The sequence below is a fragment of the Labrus mixtus genome, chromosome 12 (genome assembly GCF_963584025.1).
Source record: "Labrus mixtus chromosome 12, fLabMix1.1, whole genome shotgun sequence".
Lineage (NCBI taxonomy): Eukaryota > Metazoa > Chordata > Actinopteri > Labriformes > Labridae > Labrus > Labrus mixtus.
This window is the reverse complement of record NC_083623.1, coordinates 16680535-16699828: the sequence shown is the minus strand read 5'-3', so window position 1 is coordinate 16699828 and position 19294 is coordinate 16680535. Positions and strand designations below refer to the sequence as shown.

The 19294-nt window shown below is 39.3% G+C and overlaps 2 protein-coding genes and 1 long non-coding RNA gene across 3 annotated transcripts; 2 read left to right on the top strand and 1 right to left on the bottom strand.

The window, feature by feature from the left end:
- Positions 1-1690: 1690 nt before the first annotated feature.
- LOC132985142 (WD repeat-containing protein 20-like) lies at positions 1691-9549 on the top strand. Its single transcript, XM_061052358.1, has 4 exons — positions 1691-1979; positions 5748-5930; positions 6081-7484; positions 7769-9549. Exons 1-4 carry the CDS (start codon positions 1731-1733, stop codon positions 7823-7825), a joined length of 1893 nt encoding a protein of 630 aa, XP_060908341.1. The 5' UTR covers positions 1691-1730; the 3' UTR covers positions 7826-9549.
- A 1588-nt stretch (positions 9550-11137) lies between these two features.
- On the bottom strand, positions 11138-11906 carry LOC132985141 (uncharacterized). Its single transcript, XR_009675024.1, has 3 exons — positions 11815-11906; positions 11586-11738; positions 11138-11271 (listed from the first exon to the last, which is right to left on the bottom strand). It is a non-coding gene; the product is annotated as an uncharacterized LOC132985141 (long non-coding RNA).
- Positions 11907-13055: 1149 nt separating this feature from the next.
- LOC132985395 (uncharacterized) lies at positions 13056-15970 on the top strand. Its single transcript, XM_061052744.1, has 5 exons — positions 13056-13062; positions 13241-13294; positions 14478-15037; positions 15301-15440; positions 15633-15970. Exons 1-4 carry the CDS (start codon positions 13056-13058, stop codon positions 15385-15387), a joined length of 708 nt encoding a protein of 235 aa, XP_060908727.1. The 3' UTR covers positions 15388-15440; positions 15633-15970.
- Positions 15971-19294: the final 3324 nt, after the last annotated feature.

The window sequence follows — 19294 nt, the reverse complement described above, 5'->3', positions numbered from 1 at the left end:
AGAGCTTTCCTGATAGCTTGTCTAGCTGTTAGGCCCCAAACCCCCCTGAAAGCGTCACAGCTGTGCAAGCCCTTTGCTATCAGCTGCTGTTCTGGTGCCTCATGGACACTCACACACACACACACACACACACACACACACACACACACACACACACACACACACACACACACACACACACACAGTTTTCTTTTTTTGGCATGCAAGATTGGGGTGATTCTCAAAGGTTTAAGTCAGTGAGTCAGTTGGATGGACTTTCTAGCATCCATTATTTAAGTATATATGTATATATATATATATTATTTTGTATGTCTAGTCTTTTATTGGAATTCAGTTTAAATTACCGGTATATTGCCTTCTTATGTTGTTTATGTTTTTTTTAAATGTCTTGGCTATTGTGTAGCATGTCTCAAATAAGCTGAGCTACATGTTTAAATATTTAGCATCTTACATTCTTTATAAGAAAAACTGTAATTGCTTTATTTAAAAAAACATGTTATAGGCTACATATAAAGTAGAACTTTTATAACAATTTCAACAGTTTGGGCAACAACAAAAAAAGTCAAAGGGCCCCAAACTGAAAATGTCTAAATGAATCAGTCACATCTTTTGGTCTTGTCTAAAGATTTATTTGTTGGGATAAAGAGCAGGCTCCTGTATGATAACAAAAAATATCTTTAATGGAGTTTTGGATTCCCAAGCTCAATACTTTAGACCTGACATAGGCCAATATACATTATAAAAATAGATTGTAAAATGTAGAAACACAATCAGTAATGAACAACATTCAATGTCCTCATTTGTAAAATTGCTGTTCTTGTATTATTTCTGTATCACACAAAACACGTCTATGAAGTTGTCTGAATTTGACAGAATAAACTCTTGACGAATGTCTGCTAGCGTTGCACAGGGAATTGTTATTATACAATAATAAATTTGAGTGATATTTTCAAAGTCAAGTTGTATCCATAAAACGTTTAATATACTTCAAGGTTTTATTTCCAAATGTGGGACTAGAAAATTAATAAAACCATGTGTTAGAAGAGAATGCTGGAATTCTCTGGTCCATTGTGGGCTTTACTTCAGCTGACCAGAGGATGGCACTGTACTACACTTGCTACAGCTCTGTTATGTAATTGAAATGTTTCTAGGTAATAGCAGACACTACGAGAAGTGGGGTGTCACATAACTGAGAAATATGGAGATCTGTTGCAATCACTTTAAGGAGGAACCATATATATATAGATATATGCAAATTGTATTCTAATAGGTTATCTGCTGCTTTTCTTCGGAGCCTTAAACAGTTCCAGCAAAATATAGACACATTACCCAACAAACACATTGCTTGCCTTATAATAAGTAAGGAAGTTATTTATGGTGTTGTTGTAAACTATGACTTAAAAATGACCCTTTCGTCTATTACATTCTGTTAAAAGTTTTCAATAGGCCTATACATTCTCTGTCTTATTACATATTTCTGTAGTAATCAGTGAGCATTAAATTGTCACAGTTGGTCTAGCTTCTGTATTCATTAATCGATATTATGCTATTAGTATCGGGTTATGTAAACCTTGGTTCTATAACAATAATACTCAGTGTTTATCTTCTAGTTGGTTTAGTCTCACATGACTTTATAATTTTGCACGCATGGCTTCTAGACTCCAACGGTCCAACGCATGCGCTGTTGGTAACATCCGGGGCCCGGACAAGGATGCACGCCAATTTCCAAGATGGCGGCGGAGGGAGGAGGGAAGGAGATGAACGAAATTAAAACTCAATTCACCACACGAGAAGGCGTCTATAAACTCCTCACTCACTCCGAATACAGCCGCCCGAACAGGGTGCCTTTCAACTCGCAGGGCTCGAATCCCGTCAAGGTCTCCTTCGTCAACGTGAACGACCAGTCCGGCAACTGCGACAGGATCTGTTTCAATGTGGGCCGGGAACTCTACTTTTATATCTACAAAGGCGTCAGAAAGGTAAACAATATTGAATGCAGAGACGAAGCCCGCGCTGTCCAGGAGCTGCCCATTGGTTTGGCATCTTCAAACATGTTTCAACCCGGCTGTCAACTCTCTCAGCCTCTGTCATTGAAGTGCGCAGATTGTCAAGACAAGGCCATGTAGCAGACCTGGCTAAGTTATGAGCTAATTAGCATTCTCAGCTAACGTCGCCACAGTTTGTTTTTGTAGCTCTTCAATGGGCACTTCTGAGTCCAACCACTGTTTGAATTCTCAATTTGTGAGTAGCTGTTACGTGTGATTTCCGTGTTAATAGGGTTCTCATGTCATGCTTCATGACTGGTCTGTTTATCCCAAGTCTGTACACACTGTAGTCATAACGCTGCATTGGTAGGAAGTTGTCAACAGTGTTCTCCAGCAGAGTTGTTGTCCCAGTGTTTCACATTAAAAGCTACGGGAGTGCTCCAAAGAAATGGATTATTCGTGATGTAAAGGTGTGTGTGTGTGCACTCCACTATCAGGGTCTGGGGTGTGATGCAATGAGACCCACTGTTTGGTTGCACACAGTGATGATGTCACTGCAGCAAGCCATGTTTGGTCTTGTTTAGCAGAGATGGTGACTGTGACTGTGGTGATCATGCTGATGATGTGGTTGTCCCTGAAGAAACGACAGTATAAACAGACTAACAAGAGAAGCCAAGCCTGCCAGTGAGAACTGTGCCTCTACTTCTCCAATTCAGGGGATCTCATCGATTTGCCTCTCAGTATTTGACAGCGTAGTAAACATCATTAGAATCAGAATCAGCATTATTGGCTAGGTGTGCTCACGCCGACAAAGAATTTGACTTGGATAGACTGTGCTCTCTATGAACAAAAGTATAACATTGAATAGTAAACATTGACAAACACAAAACTGTATGTCCATGCTTACATGAGAAAACAGTGTTGTTAGTGATTAGAGCAAAAGATGCTAAAACAAACATAATAAATTATGTAAATAGGTAACAGAGGGGTTAATTTACACAAGGTAGATGTTTTTACACTATTTACATTAGGGCAGTTTGAATAGATTGATGTCAGAGAAGGAGGAGAACAATATTTGCAATATTTGGTTGACTTATCATATTTAAATTCAATGTGGGTGTTTTGTTCCAGGGGTTATTGCACAGTGACAGTTCTGACACTCAGTGACTGTTAAGTATTCATCGGATGAACAGCCCGAAGAGGAAACTGTTCTTGTGTCTGAATGTTTTGGCGTACAGTGAACTGTCCGCTTCCTGGAGAGGAGGACTTTCAACAGTGTGTGTCCGGGTTTTGTGAGGAGTCTTCAGTGATGTTTATCACTGTTGTAAGAATAGTTAGATTTTCTCCCTCAATACTTAATATACTCAAAGGCAGGCTAAATAGTATTTTTGGATCAGTATCGCTAATTTCAGCTGTTAAGAGCAGCATCAATGTTATTCCAATGTTGTTTTTATTACACAGAAATTCAAGTTTATGATGAAAACATATGGTATATTTTGATGAAGGTTTCCAATAACAATATGGCAGAATTTTCCAAAGTGTCACACGTTTCTTCTGTGATGTGAAAACATTAGGTTTCCAAACAGACATAGAAAGTCAGCGTGCAGCCATTCATCCTAAAAAAAATCAGCACACCAAGAGCATCTCTTATGCAAGACTTCTGACACCGCTGTCAGCCAATGAGTCCATTACAGTGAATGGCAGCAGAGCTGGTTGCAACATAATGTAAAGTTGTACAGCCATCCTTTATTTAATATTCGTCACCTGAGCTGAAAAGTTTCAGGGAAGCAAATGGCTTTGGTTGTGCTGCCCTTACTTATCAACACCTGAAGAAAATCTGTGAGATGGAATTGTGCTTTGTTGCTCGATTCTCTTTTGCTTATTGCTTTCAGGTGGATTTTTGATCCCGCACTTGTCAAGGTTTTTCTTTTGATGTGCATTCCTTGCACCTTGTTTTGTCCCTGCACTTACTAAAGCCATCCAATGTTGAACTGTTTTTTTCGCTGTCACCTTGATCAGCTCCAATCCGGGTTAGTTTTGTGGCTTGTGGTCATTTTGAAAGTGATTTTATAGTTAGTAGTCTGTCATTCTTGTGCTTTTGCTTTGTGTCTCATGTTACAGCACATAAACAAACGTATCCACCAAAGAGTCCAAATGTGGTTTTCTTAACTCAGGAAACAGTTTGCATGCATCCATTTGGAGCACAACTAATATGTGTTTCTGAATAATCACACCAACAACTTGTGTCAGGCAGCCATCGACTCTAAATAATAATGGACGAAGCCTGAGTGATGTCACCCATGGGCTCACAGAGGGCTGTGTTTGGTTACTGGATGTAACTCCAGTTCTATGAGTATGTGCTTAACCCTCGAACAGGCTTCACTATTGGTTGAGTAACAAATAATAATATTGAAATGATGCAGCTTTTCATAATACAGTCATCTCTACTCAGAGCACTTAAAAGCACTTTCTAAATAAAAAGGGAGTTTAGGTTTATCCAACTGCTTGTTTAATTACAGTTCATTATTTAGTTTGGATTCATTTATTCTGTTTACATGTAACTTGTGTAAATACACAGTGTATGCTTAGTTTTTCTTTTTGTATTTCATCATTACCACTCATCCAATCACAAGGCTTAGTAGCTGAAACTGACTGACAATATTCCATTAATTGTAAACCTAATCAATGCCAGATTGATTCCTGCTAAGTTAGCATTAGCTCTGGTCATTGGGTCTATCTGGGTGTTTTGTAAACACCTACCAAAGGTGTAAGTCACTGTATTGTTTCCTTTCTCATTAAATAATAATATAGACTTTTAATCAGTGATTAATAGAGTCAATTATCACCAATTGTTTGGCAAGAAATACTGACTATGGTCATTAAACTAAAGGTCTAAGATTAAACATTGAGTTACATAGTATGAGGGAAAAACAGAATATTAACACTATATTTTAATTTTATTAAAACATCACTGATTTGTTTTGTTCAAAATAAGTTGCATTGTGTTGCATAACTCACTTGAGGATAGAGTAAACAGTTAACCTACAGTATAATAATATCAGTAATGGCTGGTCTTTGAAAACATTGAAGGAGGAATGTGCAAGATTTTACACACAAATACAGCTGAAATTAAGTATATCCTCTGTGAATGTCTCTCTGAGTCATGGCAGTCTACAATGAGTGAGAAGTGTGATTCGGGCCAGCTGTACTGTTGTTGTCATGCCGTGTTTACATCATGTTTACATGGACGGGACAGCCTTGCGTATAAAGCTCTTTTAATCAAGGATTATCAAGAATATCATAGCCTACTCACTGCTTATTTCGATGTCACGTAATTGTCTTAGATCACGACCATTCCGTGTTTATTTATGTGCAATATGAAGCTATGAGTTAACCAAAGTGTGCTAACATAAGCATGCTAACACAGCAGTGCAGGACACAGGCAATTGCAGCTCGAGCCAAGGAATATTTTGTCTGCTGCTTGCGCTTAATGATGCTTAATCATGGTGCATTCTAATTGATAACTCCTTGGTGCAACGCGAGTGGAGAGGGGTTGGAGGTGTGTCGCCAAAAAAACAGTTTGTTTTGGTATAACGCTGGTGCTCAAGGGCGACATCTACTGGATCAACAAGTCGCACATTCTTCCTTAAGTAGTTGCCAGGTTAATGTCTGTCAAACTCATAGCTTTGTCTTTTCTTAGCAGAGTCACCAATTATAATAATCACCAATATTTTTAAAATAAACCTCTTTTTTTTTCCATAGGCTGCCGATCTTAGTAAGCCCATAGACAAGAGGATATACAAAGGAACGCAGCCCACATGTCATGACTTCAACCCCCTCACAGCTACAGCAGAGAGCGTCTCCCTGCTCGTGGGCTTCTCAGCAGGTCAGGTGCAGCTCATAGACCCGATCAAGAAGGAAACCAGCAAACTCTTCAATGAAGAGGTGGGTACCAATCAGTTAGTTGGGCCAGCTTAATGATACATAGATAACTTAAACCATATGTACATTTTGTTTCAGTTTTCCACAATTAAATAATGAAATACGTAGCTGACTGATCTTTTTTTCCCCTTTTTTTCTGTCCTACTTCCTCAGAGACTTATCGACAAGTCACGAGTAACGTGTGTGCGATGGGTTCCTGGTTCAGAAAGCTTGTTTTTGGTGGCCCACTCAAGCGGCAGCATGTACTTGTACAATGTGGAAAACACCTGTGGCACCACGGCGCCGCACTACCAGCTCCTGAAGCAGGGTGAAAACTATGCGGTGCATACATGCAAGAGCAAGTCAGCCCGCAACCCGCTCCTGCGCTGGACTGTTGGCGAAGGAGCGCTCAATGAGTTTGCCTTTTCCCCTGACGGGAAGTTTCTGGCTTGTGCGAGCCAGGATGGCTTCCTGCGTGTGTTTGGCTTTGACGCCGCAGAGCTCCACGGGACTATGAAGAGCTACTTTGGTGGCTTACTGTGTGTCTGCTGGAGCCCAGACGGACGATACATTGTGGCGGGAGGGGAGGATGACCTGGTGACGGTGTGGTCGTTTTCAGACTGTAGGGTAATTGCACGAGGGCACGGTCACAAGTCATGGGTGAGTGTGGTGGCATTTGACCACTGCACCACCAGCGTGGAGGATGGTGACCCCCCTGCTGAGTTCAGTGGCAGTGATGAGGAATTCCATGAGCAGATTCACTTTGGTGCAGGCAGAGACAGAGCTAACAGCGCTCACTCTCGTCTTTCTAAGAGGAACTCTACTGACAGTCGACCTGTTAGTGTAACATACAGGTTTGGCTCAGTGGGTCAGGACACCCAGTTGTGTCTGTGGGACCTTACGGAAGACATTCTCTTCCCTCACCTCCCTTTGTCCCGCACAAGGACTCACACTAATGTAATGAACGCCACAAGCCCCCCAACCACTGGACAAACTACTACTACTACGACTACTATATCCACTACTAATCCCAGTGGCACCAATGGTAAAGACATTGTGAGCAATAGCAGTACAAGTGCTAACCCTGCTAACTCCCTCCCTGGCACTCTTCCTCGGTCCAACAGCTTGCCCCAGGCCACCAACCCTCCAGGTGGCAGCACGCCCAACAGCCACACAGGCAGCAGCACCAACAGCAGCGGCAGCACCAAGGGCAACAGCATCATCGACAGTGCTTTCATCGCTACGGGTGTCAGCAAGTTTGCCACTCTGTCGCTACATGACTCACGTAAGGAGCGCCACGAGAAGGACCACAAGCGGAACCACAGCATGGGGCACATCAGCAGCAAGAGCAGCGACAAGCTCAACCAGCTCAGCTCGTCTCGAACGGCGAAAGCAGAAGTGGCAAAGACTCTGGGCACAATGCTGTGCCCACGAATGGAAGACGTGCCGCTGCTGGAGCCACTGGTGTGCAAGAAGATCGCTCACGAGAGACTCACTGTGTTAATCTTCCTTGAGGACTGTCTGGTAACAGCCTGTCAGGAGGGTTTCGTTTGCACATGGGCTAGGCCCGGGAAAGTGGTGAGTGACAGGCCTCTCGAGGATACTGTCATGTGACACCTCTTAACTTCCATTGTCTTGCGTACAGCCATTTTCTCTCTGCATTCAGAAGCTGTAAACACCACTGTGTGCAGCCAAAGGTTTGGTTATTTCACGCCAGATTTGAACCAAACCCTCAGCATTTTGATGGTTAATAGCACATCTTCTCCGACAGTAAACCTCATGGCCTCACTATTCTTCCTCTTTGAATATATTTACGTAACACTGTTGTTTGTTATCAATGTGTGTTATCTGTTTCTCCACAGGGATTGCTATCATCTCAAAACAACCCCGCCAACTCCCCCAGTGGAACAGTAGTATAGCCCCAGTGCAGGTGCTGCTAATGACAGCTCCATGCAACAGAGACGGGGATGACCAAGGCCATGGCCCTGCAGCGCTTCTTCACACACTGTCACACACCACATGACCTCCAGTGTCACCTTCATTCTCGTCACTACGAGCACCCAGACGCTCTCTTTGTCTTACTGCTCATGATTAGATAAGAGATGTTGGCCAAGCCAGGGTTAGAAGTTGAACCCCCTTTTTTTCTGTTGGAAGTAAGAGAGCAAGCTTTAAATCGTCCAGGTTTATAATAGGGGTTGACTGGCTCGGTGTTCCATCTGTGGTCATATCAAGTGGCGTCTAGTCTGAAAATAACAAACTCTAGAACCCAATCCTTTGTGCCTGTAGATCGTATAAGACTAGACATGCAGTAAGCAGTGTGGTGATGCCTCCACCTAACCTTTTTAAAGGTTTTAATTCTGACATGTTTCCCATATTCTGTTTCTTCAAAACGTATACCAGATAAAGGGAAAAAAGATTGTTTTGGAGCAGCAGCACACCCCTGATGCCAAGTCTTTAATTTGTCACTACCAAGGTGATTCCTTGTGCAGCCCCAGTCTTTAACATGAGTTCAACAAAGACTGGGGCTCCCCACCCCCCTTCCCCCTCCCTTCACATGTATTAGAATCAGAGGTATCACACTTTAAAGTGAATTTGCACAGATTTTTTTTTTGTTTTCTTCAATCTTTTCCCATTTTTGGAATTCATGATGGTGGAAACCAAGCGAAATATTTTGGGGACAGGTTGCAGAAGCACTTGTGGGGGGAGGGGGGGGGATCGGCTTGTTATTGCCCTCTGTCTCGACGCTGGATGCTGCAATCATTATAGTTTTTTATATGGAAAAAAAATTGTTTGCACTTAATAGTTTGTTAGAGGAGAATGGCTTTACATTTTTGGAGTGTGTAAGGACTCCTTGACAAGGTTGAAATATAAATAGAATTTAAGAAGAAAAACCTTTGTATCTATTAAACATTTATTTTAATATTGTTTCAAATTAAATGGGCTCTGTATTATATGTAAATATTGTACTTCAATGATTTATGGGTGAAATTATCATTACATTAGTTCAAAGATCCTCATTTCAGAAAATAGTGATATTTCTACTACAGAAAATCTATACATAATATTAAAATGATTCTTGAATATGCAGGTGAAACTGTTTTTTCCTGTTGTACATAAAGAGAATTCAGGTGTATTTTTATTAATGAAACGTTTGGTATAGGAGATGTCTATGAAATCATCTTATCTAACAGGTAGTGCTGAATGCTAGCTAGCCTGTCGCTGCAGATTCATTTTACAACATAGGCAGGCAGGTAGGTGTAGGCGCAGCGGTCTAATTCAGCCATCACTCTGAGCTCAGGTAAACCACAGGAAGACTAACGCTGGCATAGTTCCCCTCACTATAGTCTCATCCATCAACATGTGTGAATTCACTTTGACTAACAAAATAAGACTGACAACCGTGTTCCGAGGACAGGGCTGAGATCTGAGTCCTGTGTTTTTGTGATAATAATTACTGAACTGATGCTGAACTTGTGAACAAACATTTGACACTGTGTTCAATACCAACTGACTCATGTCGGCACTTGATGATGGGAATTAGGTGAGCGTGTTTTTACAAGCACCTGCATATAGGATGACTGAGGATTTTAATAGTGGGAGCCTTTTCCTTCATGTGACGCCTATTAAAACCGCTTTGACAGATTGTGTTTGTGTTACTTTGTTAATGTGTGTACTTACCACATATGTCAGTGTCCACAATAGCCTATTTTAATTATATATCTTGTTACATTTATCTAACTAAAGTTGATGTCCAAATCTACACAGCTACATTTAATGGGGGGAGAAATTGTGCAAATGACAGCTCACTTATTGACAGAAGAGTGCAGGAGATGTCAGACATGCACAGTTGGTAAAATCCCACAAAGTCCTTGATAAAGTTCTACTCCAACATTGTGAGCAAAGTCATTTTCTTCATTATCAAATGTCAACATAACCAACATTGTTTGAGTGATAGAAATGAAATGACTTTCTTGTTACATTGCTTTTGTCACCTGCTCAGATTTAGACATTAGGCTAAACTATCATTTGGAAACCAACTTCAGATGTCACATTAATGCCACTTTATTTTAAATAAATGCTTTTTTTTATTGTTAAAAATATTTTTTAAGGATTAATATCATCCCCCCCGCCCCAAGATTTGGAAAAACAGTGACACAGCTGAAGGGCAGAGTCAGCTCTATGACTGAAACAGGAATACTGTATTATATACAGGAGGTAATTATTTTTGTGGCTTGGCTTGTTCACGTGACAGTTCATGGCAGCGTTTGCGGAAGCGTAGCCTACACATCCACTAACCGAGAACGGAAGACGATGGGGAAATGAAAGTTCAAGGAAATGTGGCTTCAACATAAAATACAGAGAATGGTAGGCTGAGGTTGAGTTCCACGTGAAATTAGAAAGGCGCTGACATTAGGCTTGGTACTAAAATGATAGCTTATAGCCTACCTTTCTCTCTGAGTCTTAAGTTCATAAAAAGTTTGGAATCTGATGTGTGAAGCAACCTTGTATCAGGTAAAAACATTTCATCATACACACATAGCTTCTTTGTGAAAAGGTGGTTTGATAAGTGCCCACATGATTATCTCTCATTTGAATTGACTTTGCTCCTCTACATCGTCTCTGCAGGACCAGGCAGGAGAGGCTTCTTGATGCATTGTAGACTGATTTTGCTCAGTCTCCTCAGATGTTTTGGTCAGCAGCGCAGAAGGAGCAGACGGCACTGAGATCTGCACCCTGAACAACTTCAGTTTCAGCTCTCAGCATTACTGAAGGTCTGGAACGGCTGCTACATGAATAACTTAAGGTCAGAGAGGATGAGGATCCTTACCAAACTTCATACAGGATGTTAACTCTTATTTTTAAGGTCAAGGTAGATTCATTCTGATATCAGGCAAAGATTGTTCTTAAACGTGCAGGGGTGGGAAGGATATACTCATATAAAGTGCTCAACATGTAGCTCCCTCTAGTGGAGGATGTTGTGCTTTATTAGTTGCAGATTTTTTTTTTAACACAATTCTTTGTGTGTTGGAATAAAACTAGGACTATATTGCATATTGAGTATGATAACTGCAAAACATAAACTTAAAATAAAATAATTCAGAGATATTAAACAATTTTGAGTAAACCAGTGTTTTCCTTAAAAAGGAGATATTTTAGGGTAATAGAAATTACCCCTCAATCAAATTAAAGAGAAATACCACTAGTTGACAGAAAAGATAATGAATGTTTCTATATTTATTCAGATTTGTCTTGCAGCCTAATCATGCAAAACATGGTCCACAGCTCTTGCGTTGTCTCCAAACTCGTCTGTCTCCTCTTGAATCGGAGTGTGTGGTCGGGTGTTCTGTTTGCTTCGAGGTCTCAGCTGAAACAAACAAACAATATAAAAGGGTTTATTGGACATACGTCAAATGTACAAATGTTACACATGAATAAATTGATAAAAAAGCAAATGTCACAGTAATATATGTATATGTTTATAATGCAGTTATACAGTTTGCTTGTATTTAGCCTGAATGTTTATGCACACAACAAGGTGATATCTGATTAAAAAAAAATAGTGACGTGTTGCCACAAAATGAAAAATAAGTAAATATAGAGTATTTAATTTTACTCTGTGTTCTAACATACATTCTCTACAAATTTATGAAACATGATACCATTACTAATTATTCTTACCTTACTCTTCCATGTAATCTCTGACGCCACACATCTTTCTTTGTATCTGGGCCTCTCTCTCTTACTGCTGGGGCGTCTTTGATCCTTCAGCTCGTCAGTGCTGCGTCCTGTCTCCTCTGTGCTGCTTCCTGTCTCTTCTTTTGATTTCAGCTCCTGTTACGGAAGAAGAAAAAACAAATCAAAAAGGATCCTACGCACAACAAAAAAATTGTGTTGGACTCAAACTCACCTTTTAAGATCTCACCTGTCTTCTGAGTGAATGAATCAAAGAGACGCTGTGGCATTAAATGAACCAAAAGTTCATGTTGATGAAAACATTAGCTCACATCATATGACATAACCTGACATGATGTGACGTCATCAATCATCACATCGCATCACATCACATCATATCACATAATGTGACATGACACAACACAACACATCCGATTACAACACAAGACAAGACAACACAACACATTACAACAGAACACAACACAGCCACACACTAGACACAAACCATCACAACATAACAAAACGCATCACAACACAAGACAACACAACACAGCATAGCACAACACAAACCAACAGAAAATACACATAACACAGTGCAACACATGACATAAAATAACAACATGTAATATATTTACACATAACACATGAACACAATATAACATATATATATATTGGTTTGTTGCCTTTTTAAATATGTATATATATATACATATATATATGTATATATAGTTAAAATAAAATAAAAAATCATTACATCACATTGTATTTTGTATGTTTTTAAAGCTTCAAGTTTTGCATTTTTGCCGCTGTCATGTTGTATTTTTTAGGAGCCAGAGTTTACCATATTTAGACGGGAGGAGGAGCTGAAGAGGAGCAAGAGGTTACAGTACCAACACATGTTACCAAAAAGTTACCCGACAGTAGGAGCCTATTGTGAATTCAGCTGGTGAAGGAGCTTCTAACCAGAATAAGTCTACAACAAACTTGAGTCTCATACAAGAGCTGGAAGAAATACATTACAAACACTCAACAAGCCAACGATACATGTACAGTAAGTGAAGAAGCTGATATGTGCTTCCAGTGCTAAACAAACAAGCAAAGTAAAAATACATTTGTATTTCAATTATTTCTGCCTGTGTTTGGAGGAGAGGAGGTGCCAGAGAGCCACTAGAGTTATAACAGTATCATTAATAGATGTTGCCGCAGTGATAAAACTCATTGATTTGTTGCCTTTTTAAAGCCTGTTGTTACCTGGAGCCACATACAGAATGATCAGATGTTGCTGCATTATAACCAAATGCCAAAACAAGCAAACATCTTGTGCAGTCTGTGCCCGTGGCTATTGAAATGGACAAAGAGCTAGTTACCAGAATGAGACTCTGTTAATGTAGTACTTTACTGAGGTTCCCTAAGCATGAAACGTATCAGAGCTGGCCGCTTACCCGCCTAAATTTCCAAGGTCAGAGCAGCAGGAGAATGGCAGGTACCAGGAACTTAAAGTAACTCATCACATATCACTGAGTGCAGAGAAAAGCCAACAACAATCCTGACAACCATGCAAGAGCCGTTACAATTCAAACAATGTGTGACAAACACATAACAAGCTAACAAGCTAGGTACAGTTAGCTTATGTTACTAACATACATTTGTTTTTATTTCAGTTGTTTCTGCTGTGGCCCTATCTGGACATAAGGAGGAGCTGGGGAGGAGCAAAGGTTAGCAAACACTAATTTGTGTGTGGCTAATTCATTAGCCGCCAAAAAAGATATATTTTTTAGAATAATGGTATTAGAAAGACATCACAACCATCAACTTGACAATAAGATGTCCCTGCTGTGAGAGAACACATTGGTTTGTTTCCGTTTTCAATCATTTTGTTTCCTGGAGCCAGAGGTGACCATGTTTGAATACGACGGTGGAGCTGAAGAGGAGCGAAACGTTAGCGAACGCCAAGTTACAAACAATGTAACTGTGTATGAAAAACACTGAACAACACAACCAGGTACAGTGAGCGAAGACACTGATACCTGATGATTAAGATTTCTTTTTTAAATCCTGGGTTTTTAATTTTCATATCTGTGACGATATTTGGAGGAGAGGAGGAGCTGGTGAGGAGCAAGAAGCTAGCGAACGCCGAGTTATCAGACCAAAAGTCTGTGCCGATTGTCGATTTCATTATGTGCTTAAAGAACAAGTTTCCAGAATGAGTTTCTACTTGTTATAGTAGGTGATAACACCACATCAAAACACGTCATAACCATAGACTGTAAAATAAACATATTGGTTTGTTGCCTTTTTAGACCTTTTGTTACCTGAAACCTGAGACCATATTTTGAGGAGAGGCTGGAGCTGAGGAGGAGCGCTACATGAGAACCTACATGAGAGAAGTTTTTCCATCTGTGACCATATTTTGAGGAGAGGCTGGAGCTGAGGAGGAGCGCTACATAAGAACCTACATGAGAGAAGTTTTTCCATCTGTGACCATATTTTGAGGAGAGGCTGGAGCTGAGGAGGAGCGCTACATAAGAACCACTTCTTGCTGGAGGTGCTTATTATAATGCTGAAATATAAATTGCAAAATACCAGATTTTTTTTTTTTTTTTGTTTTTCCATCTGTGACCATATTTGGAGAGGAGGAGTGAGCTGGAGAGGAGTGAGATGTTAACAAACACCAAGTTATCTGACCAAACAGTCTGTGCCCTTTGCTAATTCATTAGCTGCCAAAAGAGTTAATTTGAGATTCTACATGTTGTTTTATGTGAAAACAACATCACAACACATCACAACCTTAGTCTGTAAAATATCTTATCTTATCTTAACTAAACTTATCTAAACTTAACTTATCTTACTCTATCTTATCATTATGTACACATCACGGTATAGCTCATCTCTTGTGAGGACGCTTCCGTGGAGGCTCTCCTTCCGCCCGTGGAGCCGCCCCGCCGCCACGCTGCCGCTTCCTGAAGGTCAGGAGGGCCCTCAGATTCTTCTTCCACCTCGGCTCAGGACCTGTGGAGATCAAGAAAGAAGAAGAGGGGAGAGCTTCTGGAGGCTGGCTCGGTTCCGCTGGTCTGGAACAGGGGCTGATCCTCTGCTGCTCCTCAGGCTCCACACCAGGCCACTGCTCCTCCTCAGCCATCATCGGGGGAAGGCAGGGGGAGGGGCAGCGGCTGGTTCTCACTGGGCTCCTCTGTGACCTGGCTGGGGAAGAAGAGGGAGAGGAGAAACAGGAGGGGAAAGAGGGGCACGAGGAGGAGCTCACTTGTAGGTCAAGGAGAAGGGAGGTAAAAGGAAAGCCAGGAGGAGACACAGGAGGAGATACAGGAGGAGATACAGGAGGAGATACAGGAGGAGACCTGGGTGGAGACGATCCTGAAGAGCTGGCTGCTGCAGGGACCCTCCTCAAGATGAGCCTGGGGCTGGACCTGTCTGGGTCAGAGACGAGGACGGAAGTCCAGGTGAAGCACTGGAGACAAAAACAACCCAAAATTTCAACTTCAGATTAAAAGTCCTCACATACTTACACTGAAGTTATAACCAACATTACAATAATTATTAAGCACAAAAAGACTTTCCGTTAAACCTTAAGTCTTCAAGGAGCAGTAATTTTACTTTAAGTAAATAAAATGGGTTTGAAAGAACTTAGAAATTTCTGAGATTAAATATTAATACGAACAAACTGTTGATTTAATAGAAAATATATTATTAATTACCTCATCAGAAGAAGAAGGAGAGCTGGGAGAAGTTACAGACAGGGACCAGGGTGATGAACCTCCTGAAGAGCCAGCTGCAAACGGGATCCTCCTGAGGATCACCCTCGGGCTGGACCAGTCCGGGTCAGAGACGAGGTCGGAAGTCCAGGTGAAGCACTGGAGACAAAAACAACCCAAAATTTCAATTTCAGATTAAAAGTCCTCACATACTTACACTGAAGTTATAACCAACATTACAATAATTATTCATTTAAAATACGGTTTTCCTTAAACCTAAAGTGTTTAAGGAGCAGTAATTTTACTATAAGTTAAAAAAAATTAAAAATTGTGTTTACCTCAGAAGGAGAAGAAGGAGAGCTGGGAGGAGTTACAGGCGGGGACCAGAGTGATGAACCTCCTGAAGATCCGGCTGCAGACGGGATCCTCCTGAGGATCACCCTCGGGCTGGACCAGACCGGGTCCTGGACGAGGGTGTAGGCCATCCTGAGTAGATGCTTCTTCTAAAGACAGAAACAATCCCAAAATGTAAACATCTAATAAATAGTGAAATATTTTTTTGTGGAAGAAAAGTCCTCACATCCTTAAACTGAAGTTATGACCAACATTCAATCCATAATCACACAGCCACATCTATGAGTATTTGCAATAAAAGGACTATGTTGACTTATTCTGAAGGCATTTTGTTGACTATATGTTATTGTTGGTGTATTGTGCTTCACCCATCAACAAATCAAAATGGACATTCATTCACTAGGATGGCTGAAATGACCGAAATCATTATAATATTATTTTACTATATGTCAGAAAATGTTAGGCCACAATTTCACTTTCAAAGATGAACAGCCTGCTTCAACCAGATACATCATATAGTTAAGGGCCTGAGAAGTGAACAGATTCAATAAATAGGTTGTCCTATATGATCTAAAAACATTTCAACAAAGTTTCAGGAAAAAACTTAAATCTTTTTTGGTGTAATGTTCAAGTGTGGTCAGTTACAAGGCTTTGAATAGATTAAATAAAAAAACATGTAAAAAACGAAAATGCTAAAATGTGCCCAACATAACCTGAAAAGTGTAGCTAGCCTATATGTTTAAACGATGGAGAGAGGACTGACAGGATTTTCATGATTACATTTGAAACACACAGATTTAAATGATTTAGTACAATTTTCACAAATATCTGGTCAACTCTTCAAAGTCACATAATTATAGTTCAGTTTTTAAGTATTTAAAGTTATTTTCATGTGTATCTTTGAATCTCAAACGTTTGATGTGTGGACAGTCAAATAGAAAGTTTCATTAAAATCATCAATCTTACATCTTTCATGCTCAAACACTTGTTGAATGGAGGAGAAAAGTAGTCGATGAAGATCTTTTGTGAATAAATCCTCGATTATATGAAACTTTAAAAACCACTTTGAATATGTTCTGCTGTCTCTGAGTTTGTTTTTGTTCGAATAATTTCATTTTCGATTCACCTAGCAACCTGCAGCGACTTTTAATCAGTTACTATGGAGATTTAAAATGCTGTTTACTTTTGATAAAAATGCAAATTAGGCTACAACCTTTAAAAGTTTATTTACAACACTTTGATTTCATATTATTAAGTATCGAAATATCTGGTATAAATTATCTATAGACAAAAATAACTCAAATAAAGATAATGAATTATGAATTAACCTAAAGATGTGAAAATAATAAACGTGGAAAAGAGACAAAGGCATAAAAATGCGGGTTATAGTTAAAGTTGTTTGTATCTGCTTCTTTTAACTCGACATGGTCTGAAGACATGAGGCCTTTAAATAAACGATCTAATTAGTTTAAGTTTCTGTTTATTGTCTGGCATATGTTATGTCAGTAGATTATCCTGTGAATGTAATTTAATAAACGTTTCATCAAATGTCTGATTTAATCTCAAAGCTCTGATCGTGTCGACAGTAAACCAGATTGTTTTATTAAAATGATCAATCTTACATTCTCCATGTTGAAACACTTGAGCTTCTTAATGATGTTCAGTCGATGTTTGGAGAAGAAAGGTTATGAATGAAGATCTTTTTTGAGGAAATCCTCGAAAATATGAAACTTTGAAACCACTGTGAATATTTGCTGCTGTCTCTGAATTAGTTTTTGTTCGAATGATCAATAATCTCTGCCTAATCACCTAGCAACCTGCAGCGACTTTAATTTAGTTACTATGGAGATTTAAAATGCTGTTTACTTTTGATTATGCTCATAACAACCTTTTAAAGTTTATTTACAGCACTTCAATTTCATATTATTGAGTATCGAAATCTCTGGTATTAAATTATCTATAGACAAAATTAACACCAAATACAGATGGGCCAGTATGAATCATGTTTTAAATTTATTTCAAAAATAGTCACTTCGATTGAGCCTAAGTTATTTTGGGGCCTGTTTTAACTCGACATGGTCTGAAGACATATATACCTTTAAATAAACGTTTTGGATTCCTAGTTTATTGGGTTTTTTTTTACATGTTATGTCAGTAGATTATCCTGTGAATGTTATTTAATAAACGTTTCATCAAATGTCTCATTTAATCACAAAGCTCTGATCGTGTCGACAGTAAAACTGGTTGTTTTATTAAAATGATCAATCTTACATTCTCCATGTTGAAACACTTGAGCTTCTTAATGATGTTCAGTCGATGTTTGGAGGACAAAAGTCGATGATGAAGATCTTTTTTTGAAGAAATCCTTGAAAATATGAAACTTTGAAACCACTGTGAATATTTGCTGCTGTCTCTGAGTTTGTTTCGTTTCAATGACTTCGAGTTTTTTTTTTTTCGAATAACCTGGACAGCAACCTGGGTTACTATGGAGATTTTTAATTTACTTGGCAACACCTTTATTACCCAATTAAATAGTGAATACACTTCATATTTTTCATTTTACTGTAGGCTATATTTAAATATACATGAGCCTATCTGTAAAAAAAAAAAAAAAACCTGGAATTTATTTATAGCTAATTCATGCGTTGTTTAGTCTTTAAACAAGCCTGCAGATAGTGACCTCTAAAAATATAAAACACACGGTTTTCTTGATGCTTCTGAAGAACACCAAATCACTGATGAACCCCCGCTTCAAAAAAAGGCCACAAGATGGTGCTGTTATTCAAGTGTCTGAAGTCATCTGTGACTTCATAATATTTCTACTTAAAGGCTGAACAAACCACATATGTTGTTGTAATCACCTCTAGGCCTACTCACTATATTTGTCTGGTAGCCTATTTTGAACATTTTTTGGTCTGATAAAGATGTAAGGACTTCCACTTGCAAATAAAATTGTTTGCTTAAGCTCTTTTAGCTCATTTTATATTAGCCTAATGCTATTGTAAGTAAGTAAGACAACTCACTGAGGCCAATATAAATGATTTTATATCTTGTCTTTTGCATGACAGAATCATTTCCTTTACAACAAAAACCACAATCCCCAAAAATGTATAAAACAATCACACTATTTAGGCTATATTATACTTTTTAATTGTGTCATTGTTTTTACAACCAACTAATATGAAAAAGTAATGATTTTATAGTGTAAACAAAACAAAATCAAACAAAACTCAAAAAACAAACTTTTACTCTGAAGAAGACACAATGCGTCAAATCGTTGGTCATTTGCACCTAATTCAATTTGCCTTAAGAGATTCGTGCACTCCAGTACTTTCCTTGGATCCTGTCTAAGAGAAGGAGTCCACTGTATTATATTTTCAACTCAACTCAGCTTATTGAATTGAACCAGAAAAAGGACCAAACATGGCAAAAGTCAAATGAAGACCTGGATGCCAATGCTCCTGCTAACCTTCAGATATAAAAAAAAAACATCTTTCTTTGTGTTAAACCTTTATGAAAGCAGTAACTACTTTTCGGGCAGCAAGAGAAAGCTGTGAATGGAAGCTGATCAAGCTTATGTTACAATGTTTCAATTCACTTAGCGGACACTTCTATCCAAAGCAACGTACATCAGAGAATAAGTACAACACT

Excerpts from the sequence above, each read along its gene's own strand:
- LOC132985142 (XM_061052358.1), top strand. The coding sequence starts at position 1,731 with ATGGCGGCGGAGGGAGGAGGGAAGGAGATGAACGAAATTAAAACTCAA. Across the intron at positions 1,980-5,747 it reads TCTACAAAGGCGTCAGAAAG|GCTGCCGATCTTAGTAAGCC; the intron begins GTAAACAATATT and ends TTTTTTCCATAG. Across the intron at positions 7,485-7,768 it reads GGGCTAGGCCCGGGAAAGTG|GGATTGCTATCATCTCAAAA; the intron begins GTGAGTGACAGG and ends GTTTCTCCACAG.
- LOC132985395 (XM_061052744.1), top strand. Across the intron at positions 13,295-14,477 it reads GGAGCTGGGGAGGAGCAAAG|GACGCTTCCGTGGAGGCTCT; the intron begins GTTAGCAAACAC and ends ATCTCTTGTGAG. Across the intron at positions 15,038-15,300 it reads AGACGAGGACGGAAGTCCAG|AAGAAGAAGGAGAGCTGGGA; the intron begins GTGAAGCACTGG and ends TTACCTCATCAG.